Source organism: Natator depressus, chromosome 2 (assembly GCF_965152275.1).
Source record: "Natator depressus isolate rNatDep1 chromosome 2, rNatDep2.hap1, whole genome shotgun sequence".
Lineage (NCBI taxonomy): Eukaryota > Metazoa > Chordata > Testudines > Cheloniidae > Natator > Natator depressus.
This window is the reverse complement of record NC_134235.1, coordinates 88,891,335-88,911,498: the sequence shown is the minus strand read 5'-3', so window position 1 is coordinate 88,911,498 and position 20,164 is coordinate 88,891,335. Positions and strand designations below refer to the sequence as shown.

The 20,164-nt window shown below is 43.3% G+C and overlaps 1 protein-coding gene across 1 annotated transcript in view; it reads left to right on the top strand.

Moving 5' to 3' along the window:
• The window catches only part of AFG3L2 (AFG3 like matrix AAA peptidase subunit 2), a 42,441-nt gene extending 27,371 nt beyond the window's left edge, over window positions 1–15,070 (top strand). The window contains exons 11-17 of the mRNA XM_074944666.1: window positions 460–567; window positions 741–866; window positions 1,981–2,091; window positions 2,743–2,858; window positions 10,841–11,041; window positions 12,478–12,672; window positions 14,263–15,070. Of these exons, the coding sequence (XP_074800767.1) occupies window positions 460–567; window positions 741–866; window positions 1,981–2,091; window positions 2,743–2,858; window positions 10,841–11,041; window positions 12,478–12,672; window positions 14,263–14,505 (1,100 nt within the window). The 3' untranslated portion in view covers window positions 14,506–15,070. The remainder of the gene's footprint in view (window positions 1–459; window positions 568–740; window positions 867–1,980; window positions 2,092–2,742; window positions 2,859–10,840; window positions 11,042–12,477; window positions 12,673–14,262) is intronic.
• The last annotated feature ends 5,094 nt before the right edge of the window (window positions 15,071–20,164 follow it).

Here is a 20,164-nt window from a genome sequence, read left to right as displayed (position 1 = left end):
CCCCTCTTCCTGCCCCTGCTCCACCCCTGCCCTTCCTCTTCCCTGCCTCTTTCTGCCCCGTCCCCCAAGTGCGCCCTGTCCCTGCTCCTTCCCCCTCCCTCCCAGCGCCTCCTGCACACTGTGGAACAGCTGTTCCGTGGCATGCAGAAGGTGCTGGGAGGGAGGGGGAGGAGTTGATCAGTGGGGCTGGTGGCCCTGGACATGACTTGCAGACCCCCTGGAGTACCCTCTTAGACCCCCAAGAGTCCGTGGAACCCAGTTTGAGAACCGCTGGTATAGTGGTTAGTTTTAAAAAGTGCTTCTTTCTAATGCACTGAGTCTTTTTGGCTTACAGAGGTGCAGTAGTTCTGTAAAGTGGACAGTCTAAACTACTTTCTGCTGCATCAGATCTTTTTATTTGTTAATCAATGGTATTAAATATTGTTTACCCACTTCATTGTTCTTTATTTTTTTGGACAGGATTTAACACTACCACAAATGTAGTCATTTTGGCAGGCACCAATAGACCAGATATCTTAGATCCTGCACTAATGAGGCCAGGGCGCTTTGATAGACAGATCTACATTGGTAAGATTATCTACATCTTAGCCTATATGAGTGTGTTCCTACAATCACTTGGGCACATAAGTATTCCCACAAATCATCAGAACTATTCCCATGCCTAAGTGTTTGCTTTTTTAATAGGAAGACATATGTTTATTATGTATTAAGTAAAAATCTTTCTTTTTAAACCCTTAAAGGACCTCCAGATATAAAGGGAAGAGCATCTATTTTCAAAGTTCACCTCAGGCCTCTGAAACTAGAAAGCATCATAGATAAAGATAACCTGGCAAGAAAACTTGCATCACTAACTCCCGGGTTTTCAGGTAAGTGAATTCTAAAGCTGTACTTGCTCTAAATATACTCATTATATCAGCTGTACCAGCTATTGGGACTGCACATACTGTTTCCTTTCCTTCCCCAACCTCCTACATCTTTACTTTTCTGAATGGCTAATAATTTTTAGGTACAATATGAAATTCTTCCTCTGTTCCATCATTGTGACAGATCCAAATGGCAGTTCCTGCCTCCCTTCGCCAAAAGGCACCTCATTCTCACTACTACTGAAACTGATTTATTTTTATTTGTTTTTTTAAATACATTAATTTTTATGTTCCTTTTCTGACTCTAAATGTTACTGGGGAAATAACCCATGTTTTTTATTTTGTAATATGTTTTATAATGCATTTTTATTTTCTACCCCAGCAGAAAGCTTAGTTATAATCAAATGTTGTCATGACTTTTTCTCAGATAGTGAGACATGCTTCCCAGTAATGGGTTATGGAAATTTTAATCACTGTTCTCATCCAGCCCAGGTCTGTATCGACCAAAGGTTGTTGCCATCTGACAGTGGCGGTCTGTATAAAACTTTGTCTGTCTCTGTGTTGCTGTATTTGTCTACAACACTATACCACCACCATAGTTGTCATCAATTGGTGTCATTCTATGGAGTCTTTGTAGATATACCAATGATTGAATGGCTTGAAGCTAGAGCTGCTGTTGTGTTCTTACCAGAAATCATTCCAAAGCAAGGTTTGAGAGGCACTGGCTCCATATGGGGGAAGCCTTCACTGTTGCTACCCATTCTGTACCTGGTCTATGGCTAGTTAGCAGACTTTAGGATGTAGGACTTACTAGTTGAGTACTTCACAAACAATACATTCCTTTTAATAATTGATTTAAAGAATTAGGCCCATTAATCTTACTGAATGTATTTATACAGCATAATATATTAAGTAGAGCTCTAGTTCTTTAACATTACTTAATTTCAGTCACTGTTACAGACAGATTTTTCTGTAGCAATTACAACCATTCTCTCAGGCTTTGTTGTGACATTTGTTTTATTGGGATGCTTCCGTCACTTAGCCAAGCACCAGACTATTGTCATCCTGTTAGTAGTTGGAAATGACACTGATGAATATCCTCTGCCTTGGTTTTTAGGTGCTGACATAGCTAATGTTTGTAATGAAGCTGCTTTGATCGCTGCAAGACACCTTTCTGATGCCATAAACCAAAAGCACTTTGAGCAAGCGATTGAACGAGTAATAGGAGGTGAGAGAATAGAATGGATCATTGGTCAACAAAGGAAAAGTGTAGCGGAAGGTTTCTATTTAAATGCTGTAGTTTAGATCTATTTCAGATATTTTGAAAAATAAGTCTTTAGTTTTGCACTAACTGGTTAATGTATCTTAAGATTTTAAAAGAATTGGCATCACATATTAAAATGTTCCTCTGCCTCACTAATTCTCCATTCCATTACAAATCTCATCAGGAAACTTCTTTTCTCATTTGCTTAAGCTGAGGGGAAGAACAGCTAACTCTTTATCACTGAAAAGCATTTTGAGATCCACTTAGTTTGAAAGATACCATTCAAAATAGTGGTATTGTGTTTGATTTAAAGAGGGAAGTTTTAGTATAGTGCATCAGAATATACTGAAGAAGTATTATGTCCAAATTAGGAAGCCTTTTTGATAAAAGTACAACATGCAAAATACTAATTTCTTTATCTTCAAGATGAATATGGAATTTAAAGTCTTGCATCTCTTTTTCGGGTCTCTTGACTTAACAATATATTCCATACATGGGTGTGACAGGCATGTTATCAATACATAAGAGATGCCAATAGGAAATGGAATGTAAAGTGTTTTTGGTGGAAGAGGGTGTGTCTGAAACTTTTGGTAAGTTAATGTGTTCTTTGTAAAGGTTTGGAAAAGAAAACGCAGGTACTGCAACCCGAGGAGAAAAAGACAGTAGCGTATCATGAGGCAGGCCATGCAATAGCAGGATGGTTTCTGGAACATGCTGACCCACTCTTAAAGGTAAAATAGAAAAAGGAAAAAAAAAATCCCTTGTTTAGAAAAAGGGACACTAAATTAGAAGTATAAGGTTACTAATTCACTTTTTCTTATTCCTTGTTTTGGGAAGAAAATACAAAAACGTGGTATTTGTTGCTGTCCTATCAGGTATTAAAACATAGTTTCATGGAAGACCATGTGAGTTCTAAGATGCTACTTTCTTGGTTCTCCTTTGCAGCTAGCTTTTTCTTAACTATTTCTGATAAGTTTTTATGGGGCCTTCTATTAAGGGCCTTCTTGGAAAGCGAAAGGAACTCCTATCTGGCTCAAAATAAATATGTTCTGTTGAGTAGCTTGATGCCTTATTACTATGCTACAGTACTAAGAATTGTCTTGTCTACTGGAATTTCCCAATGTCCTTTATGAATCCAGCATCCTCCTGGCTTGTTTAAAAAGAATACAAAAGATTAGAAAATAGATAGTTTGTGAGATTTAGGGCCTGTCTTGGTTAGATCAGATTCAAATCTGGGTCAATTCAATAGTGACCAGAAGTTGCAACCATATGACAACTACTCAGCAATTTATGAGAAATGAACTGATGAGTCTCAGTGAAGTTGTTCAAATACAAAAACCACCACAACAGTTCACACTAATTGGCAACTTTGTTGGCAGTATTAGCAGAGAGGCCAAAGGCAGTGTGGAATTCAGATTTAATTTCCTATCCAGTGCCTAGAGAGGTTTCCTCTAGGTTTGAGGAACATTGAGAAGGGGTCAGAAGACTGCCAGTTCTCAACCTGGGGGAGGGGTTGTGACCAGGTATAATGGGGTTGCAACCACACTGTCCTCATATTACTAAATGAGAGGGGAGGGTCCGAGCTCTGCATTGACAACCTGAGCGAAGGAGTTTCAGTAGGTAAGAGGTTGAGAACCACTGAGCTAGGTACCTTATGAGTTCAGAATACAATTTAGGAATTGATAAAACATTTCTACATTATAATTGGTGATGAGCCCTTTTTGGATTTGTTCATCCTTGCTGAAAAATTATCCTAAATCTTTATTACTTCTAGCATTCTCAGTAATGACTACATTATGCCCATCCATTCCTTCCATTCTGTTGATCATTCTCTCACCTCTTCTAACCTTCTTGTTAATGTAATCCAAAACCTTCCAGCTTTTTGTGTACAGACTAGATTACATCCCAAGTATCAGTTTGTTTAGATTTGATGAAAAGTGCTAGATTAACAGCACTGGAAATTAAATCTTCTCATAAAAAATATTGCACAATTATAAATAGGCCAATCTAGATAAGTGTTATGTTTCAAGATGGCTGCTACTAGAGTTCTGCTTTGAATAGACTACTGAAGCCACAGTCCAGGGTAGCTGAAGCTGCTACATATGTGGGAAAAACATTTTATTGTGTACAGGCTGCGGTCTTAGTTTGCAGGAGAAAAGGATTTGAAAAAATGACCTCTCGTAGGCAGTAATGCCCTTGGCATTGAGCTTTTAAAACATTATATGCCACTGTCATGAGATGATCTAGAGGGTAAAGATCGTGGAGCTGAGGTCAGGAGATGTGGCTTTGAGACCCTAAAATGAAAACCTCACCTCTGCAGTGCCTATCTGCTTTGATATTTTTACTGTTTGTTACTATGCCGTTTCATCAGTATAATCTACCTAGCATATTTTTCTTTCTTTTGGATCAGAATTCAGGAGTTAAATATTTAAGCTTATGTTAATTTTTAAAAGGTAAAATAGAGATTTCACAGTTTGGGAATAAAGAACTAGATCTGTATCAGAACTCTAAATTTCTTTTAGGATTTCTAATGTCTCCAGTCCATAGTTTGGTTTACATAGAGTGATAGTGTAGGTTAAATTCAATTGAATAGATATCCTCTGGGGGCATCCAGCTTTAAAAACATCGATCTAGGGTTTGTTCTAATTATCTGAGTTTAAACTCAGATGCACAAAGCTTGACAAGCAGATGGCTGAATACAGTCTCCTGATTCCAGTTTTAACTATCTGGGTATCAAGTAATTGTGCTACTAGTCATTTTCTGTTTTTAAAATTATCCACTCGTCTCCAACTGCAGGCGTCCCAAACTCCTACAACTTATGCAGAAGGCTATTAAACATGGACACCCTCCTTGCCAATAAATGGAAAAAGGATGTCAAGAGTTCTGTACACTCTGTCACAGGACACTTAATACTAAAAGGGCTTAAAGTTCCTTACTATCACCAAATCATATTTACTTGATTTAAGTATCTTTGAATCTTCATTGGCTGAATAAAATATAAGGACATGTTGTAATAGCTGTATCCAGGTATAATAATAATAATATTTTCCAGGTACTTCCCTTAGCTGTTGATATCCCTGGTTAGGATCATCCACATCCTAAGCCTATTTCATAGTTTGAAAGAGGCATGTCTAAAGTCCTATCCTGTCACAAATTCTAAGCTTACCATTAAATCTGAAGGATATGATGTTCTTAGAGTGCTTGCTCATGTCCATTCCATATTAGGGGTGTGTGCTCGCCACATGGACTGGTGCCGGAAGTTTTTCCCTTAGCAGTATCCATAGGGGACTGGCTCTGGCGCCCACACAGCACGGTATCAGGAGCGCTGCCGGCTCCCCACACCCTCAGTTCCTTCTCGTCACCAGTGACGGTGCTGGAACATCTGCTGCTTCGGCTAACGTTGTTTCATTCTCTGTTCTTGTGAACTTTGGAAACCTGTAATATAGTTGTATATAGTTAGTAGTTTCTTAGGGTATGTCTTCACTACCCACCGGATTGGTGGGCAGCGATAGATCCAGCGGGGCTCGATTTATTGCATCTAGTCTAGACGCGATAAATCGACCCCCCTGAGCCCTCTCCTGTCGACTTCTGTACTCCAGCGCCGCGAGAGGCGCAGGCAGAGTCAAAGCGGGAGCATCAGCAGTCGACTCATCGCTGTGAAGACACCATGGTAAGTCGATCTAAGTACGTCGACTTCAGCTACATTATTCACGTAGCTGAAGTTGCGTAACTTAGATTGATTTCTTCCCCTCCCCCCCCCCATCCAGTGTAGACCAGGGCTTAGTTACTCTTAGTAGTAGTTCTCAACTCTTTTAGTTCCAAACGGGACTCAGCCGGGGAATGGGGCATGCCCCAGTCCCCAGGCTTTAAGCCCTGCGATTGTTGCAAACAGCCTGTGCCCATCAGTGATCCATGTACCAGTTGCCTGAGGTGCTTAGGTGAAGGGCACATAAGTGACAAGTGCCATATCTGCAAGTCCTTTAAGCCTAGGACAAAGAAGGAGCACGATATCCATCTGAAAGTGCTCCTAATGGAGTCGGCACTCGCTCCGGCACTGGAACAGCGGTCCGACTCCGCACCAAGCACCGCAGCTTCCGTGTGCATTGCTCTGCTGGCACTATCCATGAGACGGCACGGGTCCTCCTCCACAGCTGCGGTCAAGAAGCCAAAAAAAACCGAGGAGAAGATCTCCTACCTCCTTTAAGGGAAAGGAGAGGGTTGGGCTTGAGCCACAACCTGTGCCGGGCAGCTCAACACCCCCGTTGGGAACTTGGTCCCCAGCTCAGGTAAAGCAGTGCAGCCCATCCCATTCTTTACTTGCGACTCCGGATAGCGGTGCAGGCCCCAGCCAGTTTCTGGTGCCGTTGACACCCAAAGCCCTTCAAGCAGCTCAGGAGAGCCTGACATTCCTGGTGCCACCCACACCAGCTGCAGCGGTACCCCGGTCTCGGGGAAAACCCGCATTGGGACCTATGCGTGTGTCCCCACCTCAGCGGCACTGTTGCCTATCAAGGGGACGTCCCACCATTGCTCGCCCACCCAAAGCCATCATGCCTCAGAACTAGAGAGGCAGGCTCGGTGGAGGGTGACCTACCAGACTCTTCCCTGGATCCATCTTTCCCAATATTCTCCAACCATCTTTCCCTTTTCCTCTCTGCTTGGACCACTATAACTTCAGACTGCTGGGTCCTCAGCACTGTGGAGAAGGGTTATACCCACCAGTTCCTTTCTACCACCCCTTCCCACCCGTCTTCCCTGTCCCTCTTCAGTAGGACCCCTCTCACGAGAGTCTCCTAGCACAAGGGGTAAAGGGGTTGCTACAGCTGGGTGTGGTGGAAGAAATTCCTCTCGAGTACAGGAACAAGGTGTTCTATTCCCAGTACTTTTTAAACCCAAAGGCCAAGGGTGGTCTACAGCCCATCTTGGACCTGCGAGACTTCAACACGTACCTAAGGAAGCTGAAGTTCCACATGGTCTCTCTGGCTTCTATTATCCGCTTCTTGTATCCGGGAGACTGGTATGCTGCCTTCGACTTGAAGGATGCTTGTTTCCACGTAACGATCTCTCAAGAACACAGACGCTTCCTCCAGTTTACGATGGGCCCCACTGCTACCAATTTGCAGTCCTCCCGTTTGGCCTGGTGACAGCACCGAGGGTGTTTACCAAGTGCATATCTGTGGTAGTGGCTTACCTCAGTCGCCGGGGTATCTAGGTCTACCCGTACCTCGACAACTGGCTCATCAAGGGCAGCTCCAGGTCTCCAATCCAAAGGGATGTTGTGGTACTTCAAGCCAAATGCCACTCTCTGGGCCTACAGGTAAACGACAAAAAGTCAGCATTAGTGCCAATGCAGAGGATAGAGTTAATCGGAGCGGTCCTCGATTCGACTTGCGCCAGAGCGTTCCTGCTGCAGAAAAGGTTCCAGACATTGACGAACTTCATCACGGAATCTCCACATTCCCTCTGACTACAGCAGTCTGTGCCTGCTGGGCCACATGGCAGTGTACACTTAGGTGGTCCACCATGCCAGGCTCTGGATGCGGCTTGCAACAATGGCTGGGGACAGTCTATTCCCAGTCCTGAGACCCCCCTGGAGGAGAACATTACCATTCCCCAGGTGATACTTACCTCGCTGCGACGGTGGACCGACAGTCCTGGGGGGGCTTCCATTCGACAACCCTCCTCACTCCATAGAGTTGATGTCGGACGCCTCAGACCTTGGCTGGGGTGCACATCTCAGTGTCCTCCAGATTCAGGATGTGGTCCCCGCAGGAGGCACAATTACACATAAACATCAAAGAGCTCCAAGCAGTCTGTCTGGCATGCAGAGTCTTCCTGCCCCACCTGTCAGGCAAGGTGATACAAGTCCTGATGGACAACAAAGCCTCAATGTTCTACGTCAATAGGTAAGGGGGAGCGCAATCGTCAGCTCTGTCAGGAGGCACTCTGTCTCTGGGTCTTCTGCATCAGCCACAAAATCCACCTGGAAGCTTGTCACCTTCCAGCGTCAGGAATATGCTGGCAGACCAGCTCAGCAGGCGCTTTTCCTCTTGCCACGAGTGGTCACTCCATCCAGAGGTAGCCTGCGTGATCTTCCAAAGGTGAGGAATTTCCCAAGTGAACTTGTTCGCTACCAGACAGATCAGGAAATGTCACCAGTTTTGTTCTCGGCAAGGTCTAAGCAAGGGCTCCCTCTCCGATGCCTTCCTCCTGTCGTGGTCAGAGAGCCTGATGTACGTGTTCCCTCCGATTCTGCTCATCAGCAGGACCCTGGCAAAGATTGAGAGACGTGGTGCAGGTTATTGTGATTGGCGTGGCCTTGGCAGCACTGGTTTGGCATGCTCATGAACCGGACTGCAGCCCCTCTTGGAGTCCTGCCCAACGGACCAAACTTGCTGTCACAGGACCATGGTTGGCTCTTACACCCCAACCTCGGGTCCCTCCACCTTGCGTGGCTGAACCCAGAGGAGCGGACCTGTTTGGAAGGGGTTCAACAGGTCCTCCTGGAAAGTAGGAAGCCCTCAACTAGGCTGACTTACCTGGCCAAGTGGATGAGCTTTTCCCGCTGGGCATCCGAACGGGGCACCTCTCCCTCGTGTTCCTACATACAGGCTGTCCTAGACTACCTGCTCCATTTGAGAAACCAGGGCCTGCCAAACTCTTCCATTAGAGTGCATCTCGCGGCCATCTCTGCTTTTCACCCACCGATCCAAGGACAGTGTTTTCCCATAACATGACGGTCAGATTCCTGAGAGGGCTTGAGAGACTCTTCCTGCAGGTACAGGCTCCCATTCCACAGTAGGATCTTAACTTGGTCCTCTCTCTAGGCTCACTGTCCTGCCCTTTGAGCCGCTGGATTCCTGCTCCTTTTCCCACCTGTCAGTGGCCTTCCATGATGTTAAGGTCTTGACCTCAGAGCCTCCGTACACGGTCTTCTACAAAGATAAGGTTCAGTTGCGGCCCCACCCTTCCTTCCTGCCGAAGGTGGTCTCCACCTTCCATATGAACCAGGACATCTTCCTTCAGGTGTTCTGTCCCAAACCGCACGAGACCAGTGAAGAGCGGATATCCAGGGCGTGAAGACGTCTGAGGGCCTTGACTTTTTACTTAAAGCGTACTAAGCCTTTCCGTAAATCAACCCAACTCTTTATCGCTACAGCAGACAGGATGAAGGGCCTTCTGGTATCCTTGCAGAGGATTTCCAATTGGATCACCTCATGCATAAGGACCTGTTACAACCTGGCAGGGGTTCTGCTGCCAACGATTATCAGACCCCACCCAGTGAGAGCACAGACATCTTTGGTGGCCTTCCTGGCGCACATCCCTATCCAGGACATCTGTAGAGCCGCAACGTGGTCTTCTGTCCACACACTTACTGCTAATTATGCCATCGCACAGCAGGCCAGGGAAGACCTGGTTTTGCTCAATATCTTCATTAACAATGTGGAGGATGGCGTGGATTGCACCCTTAGCAAGTTAAACAAATTAGAGGATTGGGCCAAAAGAAATCTGAAGTTCAACAAGGACAAGTGAAGAGTCCTTCACTTAGGATGGAAGAATCCCATGCACTGCTGCAGACTAAGGACCGAGTGGCTAGGCAGCAGTTCTGCAGAAAAGGACCTAGGGGTTACAGTGGACGAGAAGTTGGATATGAGTCAGCCTTCTTGGCAACAACGGCACACTGTTAACGGCATTTTGGGCTGTATAAGTAGGAGCATTGCCAGCAGATCGAGGGACGTGATCATTCCCCTCTGTTCAGCATTGGTGAGGCCTCATCTGGAGTACTGTGTCTAGTTTTGGACACTTCAAGAGGGATGTGGAAAAATTGGAAAGAGTCCAGCGGAGGGCAACAAAAATGATTAGGGGACTGGAACACATGACTTATGAGGAGAGGGTGATGGAACTGGGATTATTTAGTCTGCAGAAGAGAAGATTGAGGGGGGAGTTGATAAGTGCTTTCAACTACCTGAAAGGGGGTTCAAAAAGGATGGATCTAGACTATTCTCCGTCTAGATGACGGAACGAGGAGTAATGGTCTCAAGTTGCAGTAGGTGAGGTTTAGGTTGGATATTAGGAAAAACTTTTTCACTAGGAGGGTGGTGAAGCACTGGAATGCTTTACCTAGGGAGGTGGTAGAATCTCTTTTCTTAGAGGTTTTTAAGGTCAGGCTTGACGAAGCCCTGGCTGGGATGATTTAGTTGGGGATTGGTCCTGCTTTGAGCAGAGGGTTGGACTAGATGACCTCCTGAGGTCCCTTCCAACCCTGATATTCTGTGCTCCTATGCTGAATTCGGCAGAGATGTGTTGCAATCTACACATCCGTGAACTCCTGCCCGCCTCCAAGGGTACTGCTTTGGAGTCACCTAATATGGAATGGACATGAGCAAGCACTCGAAGAGGAAAAGACAGTTACCTGTTCTTCGAGCTGTGTTGCTTGTGTCCATTCCACAGCCCGCCCTCCTTCCCCACCGTTGGAGTTTCCAGCAAGAAGGAACTGAGGGTGGGGAGAGCTGGTGGCACCCCTTTTCCAGTGCCATGCGGGTGCCACTCCAGAGGACGCCAGAGCCTGTCCCCTACCGATACTGCAAAGGGAAAAACTTATGGCACTGGTGCATGTGGTGAACACACACCTAATATGGAATGGACGTGAGCAACGCATCTTGAACACCAGTTACGGAAAAGGTAACTAGCTTTCTTTTTTTCTTGAACCAAGGTATCTATTATCCCACGTGGCAAAGGATTGGGTTATGCCCAGTATTTACCCAGAGAACAATACCTTTACACGAAAGAGCAGTTACTTGACAGAATGTGTATGACGCTGGGAGGACGTGTGTCAGAACAAATCTTCTTTGGAAGAATTACAACAGGAGCCCAAGATGACTTGAAGAAGGTGACTCAGAGTGCATATGCGCAGGTTTGTACTTCAAGTAGGAAACTTTATTGTCTGTTTCCCACTAAACTGTCGTTTAATACAAAATAACTTTGAAGAAGAGCACGCTTTGGCTGGCTGGCCAGGTTTTTGAGTTGCAGAATTTAGACCATATTTTATTGTGCAAGGGTATATTGTCATGCAGTATGCATTTGTTCCATGATATTGGCACTTTTTGTCTTCAGCATCTGTATTCTGTTTTTGCCCATAGCAATAATCCATGGCTGGGTTGTGATCATTGCATCATACACATGGTTTAATGGCATAGAGATCAAATCAAAGCTGATTGCTCTGCAGGAATGTGTATGTGACATGGCTAAACTCAAATGTGTGAAGAAATTTTGAACTTAGAAAATGGCTTAATATTTTAGTTTACAAGTTTGGTTTTGTGGACACATTCTTGTAGTTATATAGCTTAGAGTCCAGATTGCTCAACTAGATTGAATCCATGGGTATGTAGTTAATAGCTGGAAACCGTATGTTTAATGCACCACATGCTATAAATCTAAGGATGAAAAGAAAGCTAATATTCCAGTGTTTAACATAATAAACAAGACTTCTCAATGGTGATTTGTGGTGTTATTAATGTAAAGACGCAACTGAGTGAGGTCATTAGCAATGTTCCCTCTAATTTTTTCCATCCATGTGCGGAATAAATTTTGTTATATGCACGGTCTGTGCGGAAGGTAATCAGTATATGGGGTCAGGAAGATATTTCCTACTATTCCAGAGTACATTTACAGGATGGTGATACTTTTACCTTCTGAGTGTCTTGAACTGAATTTCAAATGTACTCGACTCAGCACACTAACTGTCATTATGTTCTGTTTAAAATTTTTAAATACTTTGTGGAAACCTTTTGAAAAGAACAGAATTACCATACTTTGAGACATGGGTGAGGCAATAACTTTTATCGGACCAACTTCTGTTGATGAGGCAGAATCTTTCGAGCTACACAGACCTGAAGAATAGTTGTGGGTAGCTCGAAAGGTTGTTTCTCTCAGCATCAGAAGTTGGTCCAATAAAAGATAACACCTCAGTCACCTTGTCTCTCTAATATCTGGGGACCGACATGGCTACAACACTGCATACAAATGATACTTTTGTAACTCAGAAACATTCAAGCATCGTGAGTATTTAAATGGCATTATGCATCTTGGCTGTTTACAGATCTTTTCGAAATATGTCAAAGATAGATAACTATGAATCTCCTATTTGAAGGAATCTGTTAGTGATTTACAAAAGAGGGAATTAACACTAGTGTTATGTGTTTTGTAGAAAAACTATTTTCTCATTCTAATAAATATATATTTTAATTCATCTTATAAATAGGTTACTTTTGCTTGATGCTCTATTTTCCAATATTATACTAATAAATTCAAAATCTAAGTCTTCCACTTATTGCACTGTTCATCTTTCAGATTGTTCAGTTTGGCATGAATGAAAAGGTAGGGCAGATTTCCTTTGATCTCCCTCGTCAAGGGGACATGGTATTGGAGAAACCTTACAGCGAGGCAACTGCAAGACTGATTGATGAAGAAGTACGAAATCTTATTAACAGTGCATATGAAAGGACAGTAACTCTCTTGATGGAGAAGAAGGCAGATGTGGAGAAGGTAGGCTTTATAATAAAATCTCTTATCACCAATGTCAAGTTTACTAGCTAAAATGGTCAGAATGAGCTGAATACATAGATTAATATGCATAAATATTCACATAACAATGTTGAGTATTGGACCAATACATTCTTCAACAATATAAAGCATTTAAATGTCTTGTAATAAGTTGAGTACTTGTCAATATGCCGCAAGACTTTTAAGAAGTATATTGTGAACTGTTATTCCAGTATCTTCATAGCTGTACTTAGGATTGTTCTGTTAGCAAGTTTTCTTGCAAAGTCAAAGACAAAATTACTCTTCTGCAAATCCTACAGCTGGTGGAGGGAGGAAACAGTAAAACTGTCAAATTAAACATCAAGGTTCTGGAGACACTAGGTATCTGGAAGAGTATGGTGTAAAACTTCACTTTAATCTTATGGGAGATGAACGTGTTAAATTCTTTCCTCTTTTTCTGCTCCTTCTGAAATGTTTTTACATTTTAGATAACAGGACCCTCTGCTTACAGATTGGTAATAGTGCATCGTGGGGATCCCACTTCAGTTCAGGTTCCCCTCCTCCATAAGCTTTACCTCTGATCCAGGGAGACTGATCTTTCAAGGACAATACCGTTTTCTTGGATGTGCATTATCTGACAGACTTATCTGCAAGAAGACAACAACTTGTATGGGTTTCTGTCAGAGTGGTAAAGCTGACTACCATCCTAAGAAAGACAGAATGTGCAGTAGTGCCTCATCATCAAAAGGGACAGTTATAAAGTTTGGCAAAACTTTATCTGAAGAGTAATGGCCAATGAGAATACAGGAGCCAAGTGTCTGTCAATCACACTTCTCTATTTCCTGTTTATTAAACCATTGTAAGCTTTCTTGTTTTCCTTGTTAACATTTAATCCCTCTTCTCAGTCTCTCCCTCCCTATTTCGTAATGTTTCATCTTTCTATGATGAAATATTCTTTTAAGTACAGTCCAAAGAAATGTAGTATTCTTCTGCTGTTGTCCTTGTCATAGCTTATGCTTCCGTTACTTAAGCATTGAATGCTGTACAAGACATCACTTGCCCAAGAAGCCTGCAACCTACAGTCTTATACCACTCTTCTCTTGATACTGTACATGCTATATTCTGCAGAGTGAAACTTAGCCAGTAATAGCTTTGTTTTGTAGCTTGGACAATACTCTGAACATAAGTCAACCTTAGACCCATTGTACCTTATAATAGTCTGGTGGGCAAAGATACAGGAGCAACTAAGAAACTGGCCTTCTATCCATTATTAAATCCCTGTAACATTCTCCAGAGCCCTCGAGCAGCAGCAGCATTATTCTGAATCAGCCATCTGTGAGCAACAGTGGTATTCAAGGCACTGCACCTGATAATCAGAGTTTTAAAAGTGCAAAACTCTCAACTACTTTTACGCACATTGAAGCTCTTGCAGCATGAAGTGAACCTTGTTGAGAATCCCAACTCTCCTCCTAAAATGTACCAGCATAGAATTTTGAAGCACAGACTGCCTCTCTAAGTGCTCTCCCTCTTTCATGTGAGAAAGCAAATACATCTTGTACCTGTTTGTGTAATGTCATTTGTTGCTATTTTCAGGTTGCTTTACGACTGTTGGAGAAGGAGGTACTAGATAAAAGTGATATGGTTGAACTACTTGGCCCAAGACCATTTGCAGAAAAATCTACTTATGAAGAATTTGTTGAAGGCACAGGCAGTCTAGATGAAGATACTTCACTCCCAGAAGGTCTTAAAGATTGGAACAAAGATCGTGAAAAAGAGGAGGAGGAGACCACAGATGAACAGATTGCCAAGCAGATAACAGGAGGGATGCCATTTTAGTTTTGACGTATGCTGTGGTATAAAATTGCACAATATTTTTATTTGCATTCTGAAACGACTGGAAAACACGTCAGTAGTTTGACTTAAGAACCATCTGCATATTCAAACAAATCTTTAGTGATGGTAAACAGAAGAGCAAGGGTTGACACAGGGATAAGAATACTCAGATCCGTCTTAAGCTGTCATTACTTTATAGGTAAAAGATGATCGCTTCTGAGCTGTCAGCTAAGGGAGATGTCAATTAGAGATTGGCCTGCACTGGAACTCGAGAACTGAACCCCCCTCAAACTTCGGAATGGTTTGGCTCCAAGTCCAAATTCTGTGGCAAGGTCCGTTTCTAAATTTATTTAAGGTGATGCAAATTAAGGTTCCATAATATTGATCTAGAAATTCTGTATATGTGGCATCTACCCAAATGTGAATCATTTTAACATCTATATGTGTGGGGAAACATATTTTTATATGCTTAGCCAAGGGTCTAATCAGCTTACGAAAACACTCGACGTTTCTGCAATGCATCAGCTTTTTTTCACCCTCCTGCTATTTAATTTTAGTCGTCTTCCCCCCCCCCCCCCTCCACTCCCCCCCACTCCCTCCCCCGAAACCAATTTGTTCACAGGGAATGGCCATGTACATTTACCATGAAATTGGAGACCCATTGAATAGCTTTACAGTTATGGTCATGGTTCAGTGTCTTAAAGTGTAAAACTAAATTAAACTTCTGCAGTTTTAATATAATGTGGGTTTTTTTCTACAGGGAGCTGTAAGATATTGAATATGTGAATGCACTTTGTTCATTGTGTAAATAAGATTTCTTTGAAAGTCATTAAAATCAGAACATTGTACTTTTCTGAATACACTGTCTTGCCATTTATTTTAGGTTGATTTCTTATGAAAAAGTTTTTGGCCCAACTCAGAGGTCTTTATTTGAGCAAACTCCTACTGACATGAGTGTAAGCTTTTCCTGAGTTTGTACACCAGGATTATTCCTTGTAAATGTAAAAAGTCTAGTAACCTTGTATTTCTGTCTTTGTGCAAGCACTTGAAAGTTTGTAGAGGGCTGGTGTAGATGGAATAGTTAATATATCATATCTGAACGCTGGTGTCCAATCTACTTAATCCTGAGTTTGTTGTTTTTCTAACCTCAATTAGGCAATAGTTCTCTGCACAGATTCTGCACACAGTTTAACACAGTACACGTAGTCCGTTCTCTAGATTACGGGTTGCATCAGTTAAGGAATTCTTATTTTTGGAAAAGTTCACTGTCAGGCTCCATCATTGAAAAGAGAAATGATTCCATCTAGATTATCTTCTATCTCTTTAGGAGGAGGAAGACCAGGAAAATTGAACCACTGGTCTCCTTTGTGATGGTCAAGTGATCCATTAATATTTTCTTTTCTTGTGCTGAAACTTATGTTTTAGCGAATGACCATTTAATTGGTTCCAGCAATACATTCTGATGAAAAGATAGTATGGCAATAAAAAAGAAAACCAGTAATAGTCTCTGAGAAGAAGTCTAGGATGGTAATGAGTGGCTTGCATACAAGAGTGTAGATCTTTAGAGAGCTGTAGGTGAAAGAGCTATCTCCTGTAACTTTTCTGCCCCTCCCCTCATAATGTGAAGTCCTTTTAAATTGGCATTTACAAACTGGGCCAGGCTGACCATGATAAAATATTGTTCTGACTGTTTGGATTTCTGCTAATTGGCAATGCTTTATACATTTGTTGACAACCTCATGAATGCTGAAGACTCAAAAGTTTATAAATAACTATGATCTCGTCTCTTGACCGTATTCTGGAGAGTTCTCCACATTTGGGGAAAAGCTAATTGGCAGATGCGATATGGGAAGAGCCTGTACTGTATTGTATGTGGCTAAGAAAAGGATTCAGTATCTATTGCTATCAGTCAGTGCTGGTTATGAGAACTAAATTCCCTTAAAAATAAAATTAAAAAATATATCTGCAAGGGGAAGCAGCTCTCTCTCTTGTGCCATCAGCAACCAAATTATATGGACTAAAAAGAAAATGTCCCTCTCCCTTCTAAATAAGGAACATACAATGAAAATGTGTTTTAAATTATATCAAACTCAAGATTAGTACTAAAAATTGAGCTTTTTCTTCAGAGTTAAATAATATGCCGTAGAACTGATTTCCAAATGAGAGGTATTTAAACTATTTTGCTGACACTGTAAGCAGCAGATCTGAGGGTCTGTTCTACAGCCTGTACACAGGTACACCTAACTAACTCAGTGGGAGTTGTTCTTGGGCAAGATAAAATTGGGTGTCAAAACAGGATTAGAAGATGGTGTCCCGCGTTGAGCAACCACTTCAGAAAAGTAATGGCATTTCCCAGGATAACCTTCAGTGAAGGAAATTAGAGGGGAGGAAATACAATGGGGAGGGTGGTGGAGAAAGACATGCATGCTGGAAACAAGAGAGGTTGTGAGGAATATTGCTTTTTAGGAAACATTTATTTCTATGTCTAACTGTTGTGTGGGGTTTAAATACTTCAGTAATTGCCTCGGGGGAAAAAAATATACATTTTTATTGTAGCATGCAAAATAAACCATGTTTTGGTGGGGGAACACCTCAAATAAACTAAATAATAAAGGGAAAATTGGTGTACCCCATTTCAGGATGAATAGAGTCTTACAGTGACAAACTTGTTAAATTGACTTAGAGTAAGACACAGTGTGGGAGGAATGAGAGAGAGAGGAGGATTTGCTTCTTTTGTCTTTGGGCATCCTCTTGTGCAATTTTTTTCCATATACAGTAACTCCTCACTTAGTTGTCCCGGTTAATGTTTCGTTGTTACATTGCTGATCAATTAGAGAGCATGCTTGTTGAAAGTTGTGAAGTTCTCCCTTATAAGAGTGTTTGGCAGCTGCCTGCTTTGTCCACTGCTTGCAGGAAGAGCAGCTCATTTGAGCTAGCCAAGCTTCACAATCATCATTGCTGTGTACAGTATTAAATTGTTTAAAACTTATTTTGTGTGTGTACACTATATAATATAGTCTTTTTTGTCTGGTAAAGAAAATTTCCCTGGAACCTACCTCCCCCGCCCCCCTCCCCCAATTTACATTAATTCTTATGGGGAAATTGGATTCGCTTAACATCGTTTCACTTAAAGTCTTATTTTTCAGGAACATTACAGTGTTAAGCGAGGAGTTACTGTACTTTGTTTGGATTGGTGCCTTTTTTTCCCCCCTCCTTTGTTTAACTTGGTTAGTAACTATTACTGTTAGAAATCACCAATTTGTAGTCTCTAAGGATTATATATATATTTCTCTCCACTTCCTCAAGCCTGCAGCAGTCGCTATCCTGGCTCTGTGAAAGTGATGTCACCTATCCATAATACTAAGAGAATTTTCTTTTAGCATATATCCTTTCTCTGGCTGTCCAACTGCATGTTGTATTGACTTGCCTATATAGTTTGCAAGCTCCTCTGGGCACGGACTTAAATGACTCTGCAGTGGATGTAGTGCTGCATGTCCCACTTTACAGCCATGCTGCTTTTCACATGGTCCTAGTTCTATTGCTGTTGTGTCACTAGGATAAGTCTGGATATGTTGCACCTTAAAGTAGCATAGAGTGGCCCCAACTGGAGATAGCAGGAGCTAAAACGGAAAACATTAAACCTGAACATTATTTGACCCTTCACATAACACAAGAACCCAGAGGTCACCATAGAAACTTAATAGGCAGCAGCTTTAAAACAAAAGTGTGAAAAAGTACTTACAATGCACAGTCAACCTGTGGAGCTCATTGCAAGGGGATGTTGTGAAGGCCAAAACTATAACTGGATTCAAAAAAGAATTAGATATGTTCTTGGAGGAGAGGGTCATCAGTAGCTATTACCCAGGTTGGGAAGGGATGCAACCGCATGTTCTAGGTGCCCTACACCCCTGACTGCCAGACGCTGGAACTGGATGACAGTAGGGATCACTCAAAAATTGCTCTTTTCTGTTCATTCCCTCAGAAGCACCTGGCATTAGTTGCTGTTGGAAGACAGGATACAGGGATAGATGGACTGTTGGTCTGACCGTTGTGTTCTTATGAGCAAAACCAACCCTGTCTTACTGCACCTGCCCCTTTACAAACACTTAAAATCACAGAACTTTAAATGTGAGGTGGGAGGAGGGGACTCTAAATCCACCCACTCCAGTCCAGGCTGATGCAGTAGCTATAGGTGTGATTGTGGCTGGACAGAGCTGCAGTTTCACAAGCTGTCTGAAAATCTGTTAGAACGCTGGTGTCTTTTCCAGTAGGGATTCTGGGGGTGAGGTGACCAGCTGACTCTGGCTGACATTCTTCTCCCATTCCCCTGCTAGCTGAGTGCAGGTGAAGCAAGAGGATGGGGCGGGAAAGCATAGACCCCTCAGTACTGCTCAGCCTCAGAGAAGGACCTGGCCCAAATCCCACCCCACCTCGTTGTGAGAAGCTGTGGTGGGGACATGAAACATCATTAACTTGAGGGGCAAAACAAAGCAGGAGAAAGGAGAGCATTTCAAGGGTGAGAGAAAACCAGCAACCTGCAGTGGCTCAGAGCATGACCAGCTGAGAAGCCCCATCCCCGGGGCCTTATGTTTTTATCTGTTTTGTCTTGGTTTTTGGAAATGCTAGCAGCCAAGCCAGCTAAACCAGAGGAAGTCACAGGAGTCTGGCTCAGCATGTCCTCCTTGAGAACAACCTCCCTGCCATCCCTTCTCAGACTGCTACCCTAGCCCTGCTTGCCCTACCCTGCCCAACCCCATCCCTCTGCCTCACACAGTCAGATATGCTGCCAGGCAGATATACTTTGACTGTGATGCTCAAGGTATGAGCCTACTGGTATTTCTTAGTATGGCATCCCCTACATATTTGGGAGATGGGTATAATAGGCTGTGCTGCTCCTTCCCCCACCCCCCAGGCCTGCCTTCATTCTGCCCCTTCTCTGAGGCCCCCACTGCTCACCGAGTCCCTCCTCTCTTCCACCTTCCCCTCCTCAAGGTCCCCACTGCCTGCCATATGGCTCCTCTCCTCCACCCTCCATTGAGGCCCCCACCACTTGCTGTCACTCCTCCTCCTCCACCACCACCACCCCCTTCCCCAAGGCCCCTGCCACTTGTTCCTCTCCACCCCCACACCACCCCTTGCATCGTTCCTCTCCTTCAGCCCCCCCACCCCCAAGACCCCCATTGCTCACCAAGTTGCTCCTCTCCTCCACCCCACCTCCCCCGAGGCCCCACCACCACTGGTCACATGGCTCCTCCGCGGCAGAGAAGAGGTGCAATGGTGAGCAGCGGATGGGAGGGCCACGCCCTCACACCAGCCTCCCCAAATGCTGGAGCCACACGCCATCCATGCCTACCTGTAAGGTAAGTACAACATTGTGGCTGGGCATGTAGAGACATTAGGAAGCTTGTTTAAGGACAGGGGAGACAATAGAATAAATGAGTTTAGCAGACGTGGTGAGGGGAGAACCAGGGAAGGAAGGTGAAAGGGGAAATAGACCTGAAAATGAGAAAGGAGAAAAAAGACCAACAGAAAACTCAGGTGGAGAATATAAAGACTAAAGAGGAGAAGCAGAAACAAGATAGGACTCAGAGCAGGGTAGGTTTCAAAATAAAAACTGCCAGGCTTGCAGGTAAAGGTAGAAAATCAAATGAAGGGACTGGGA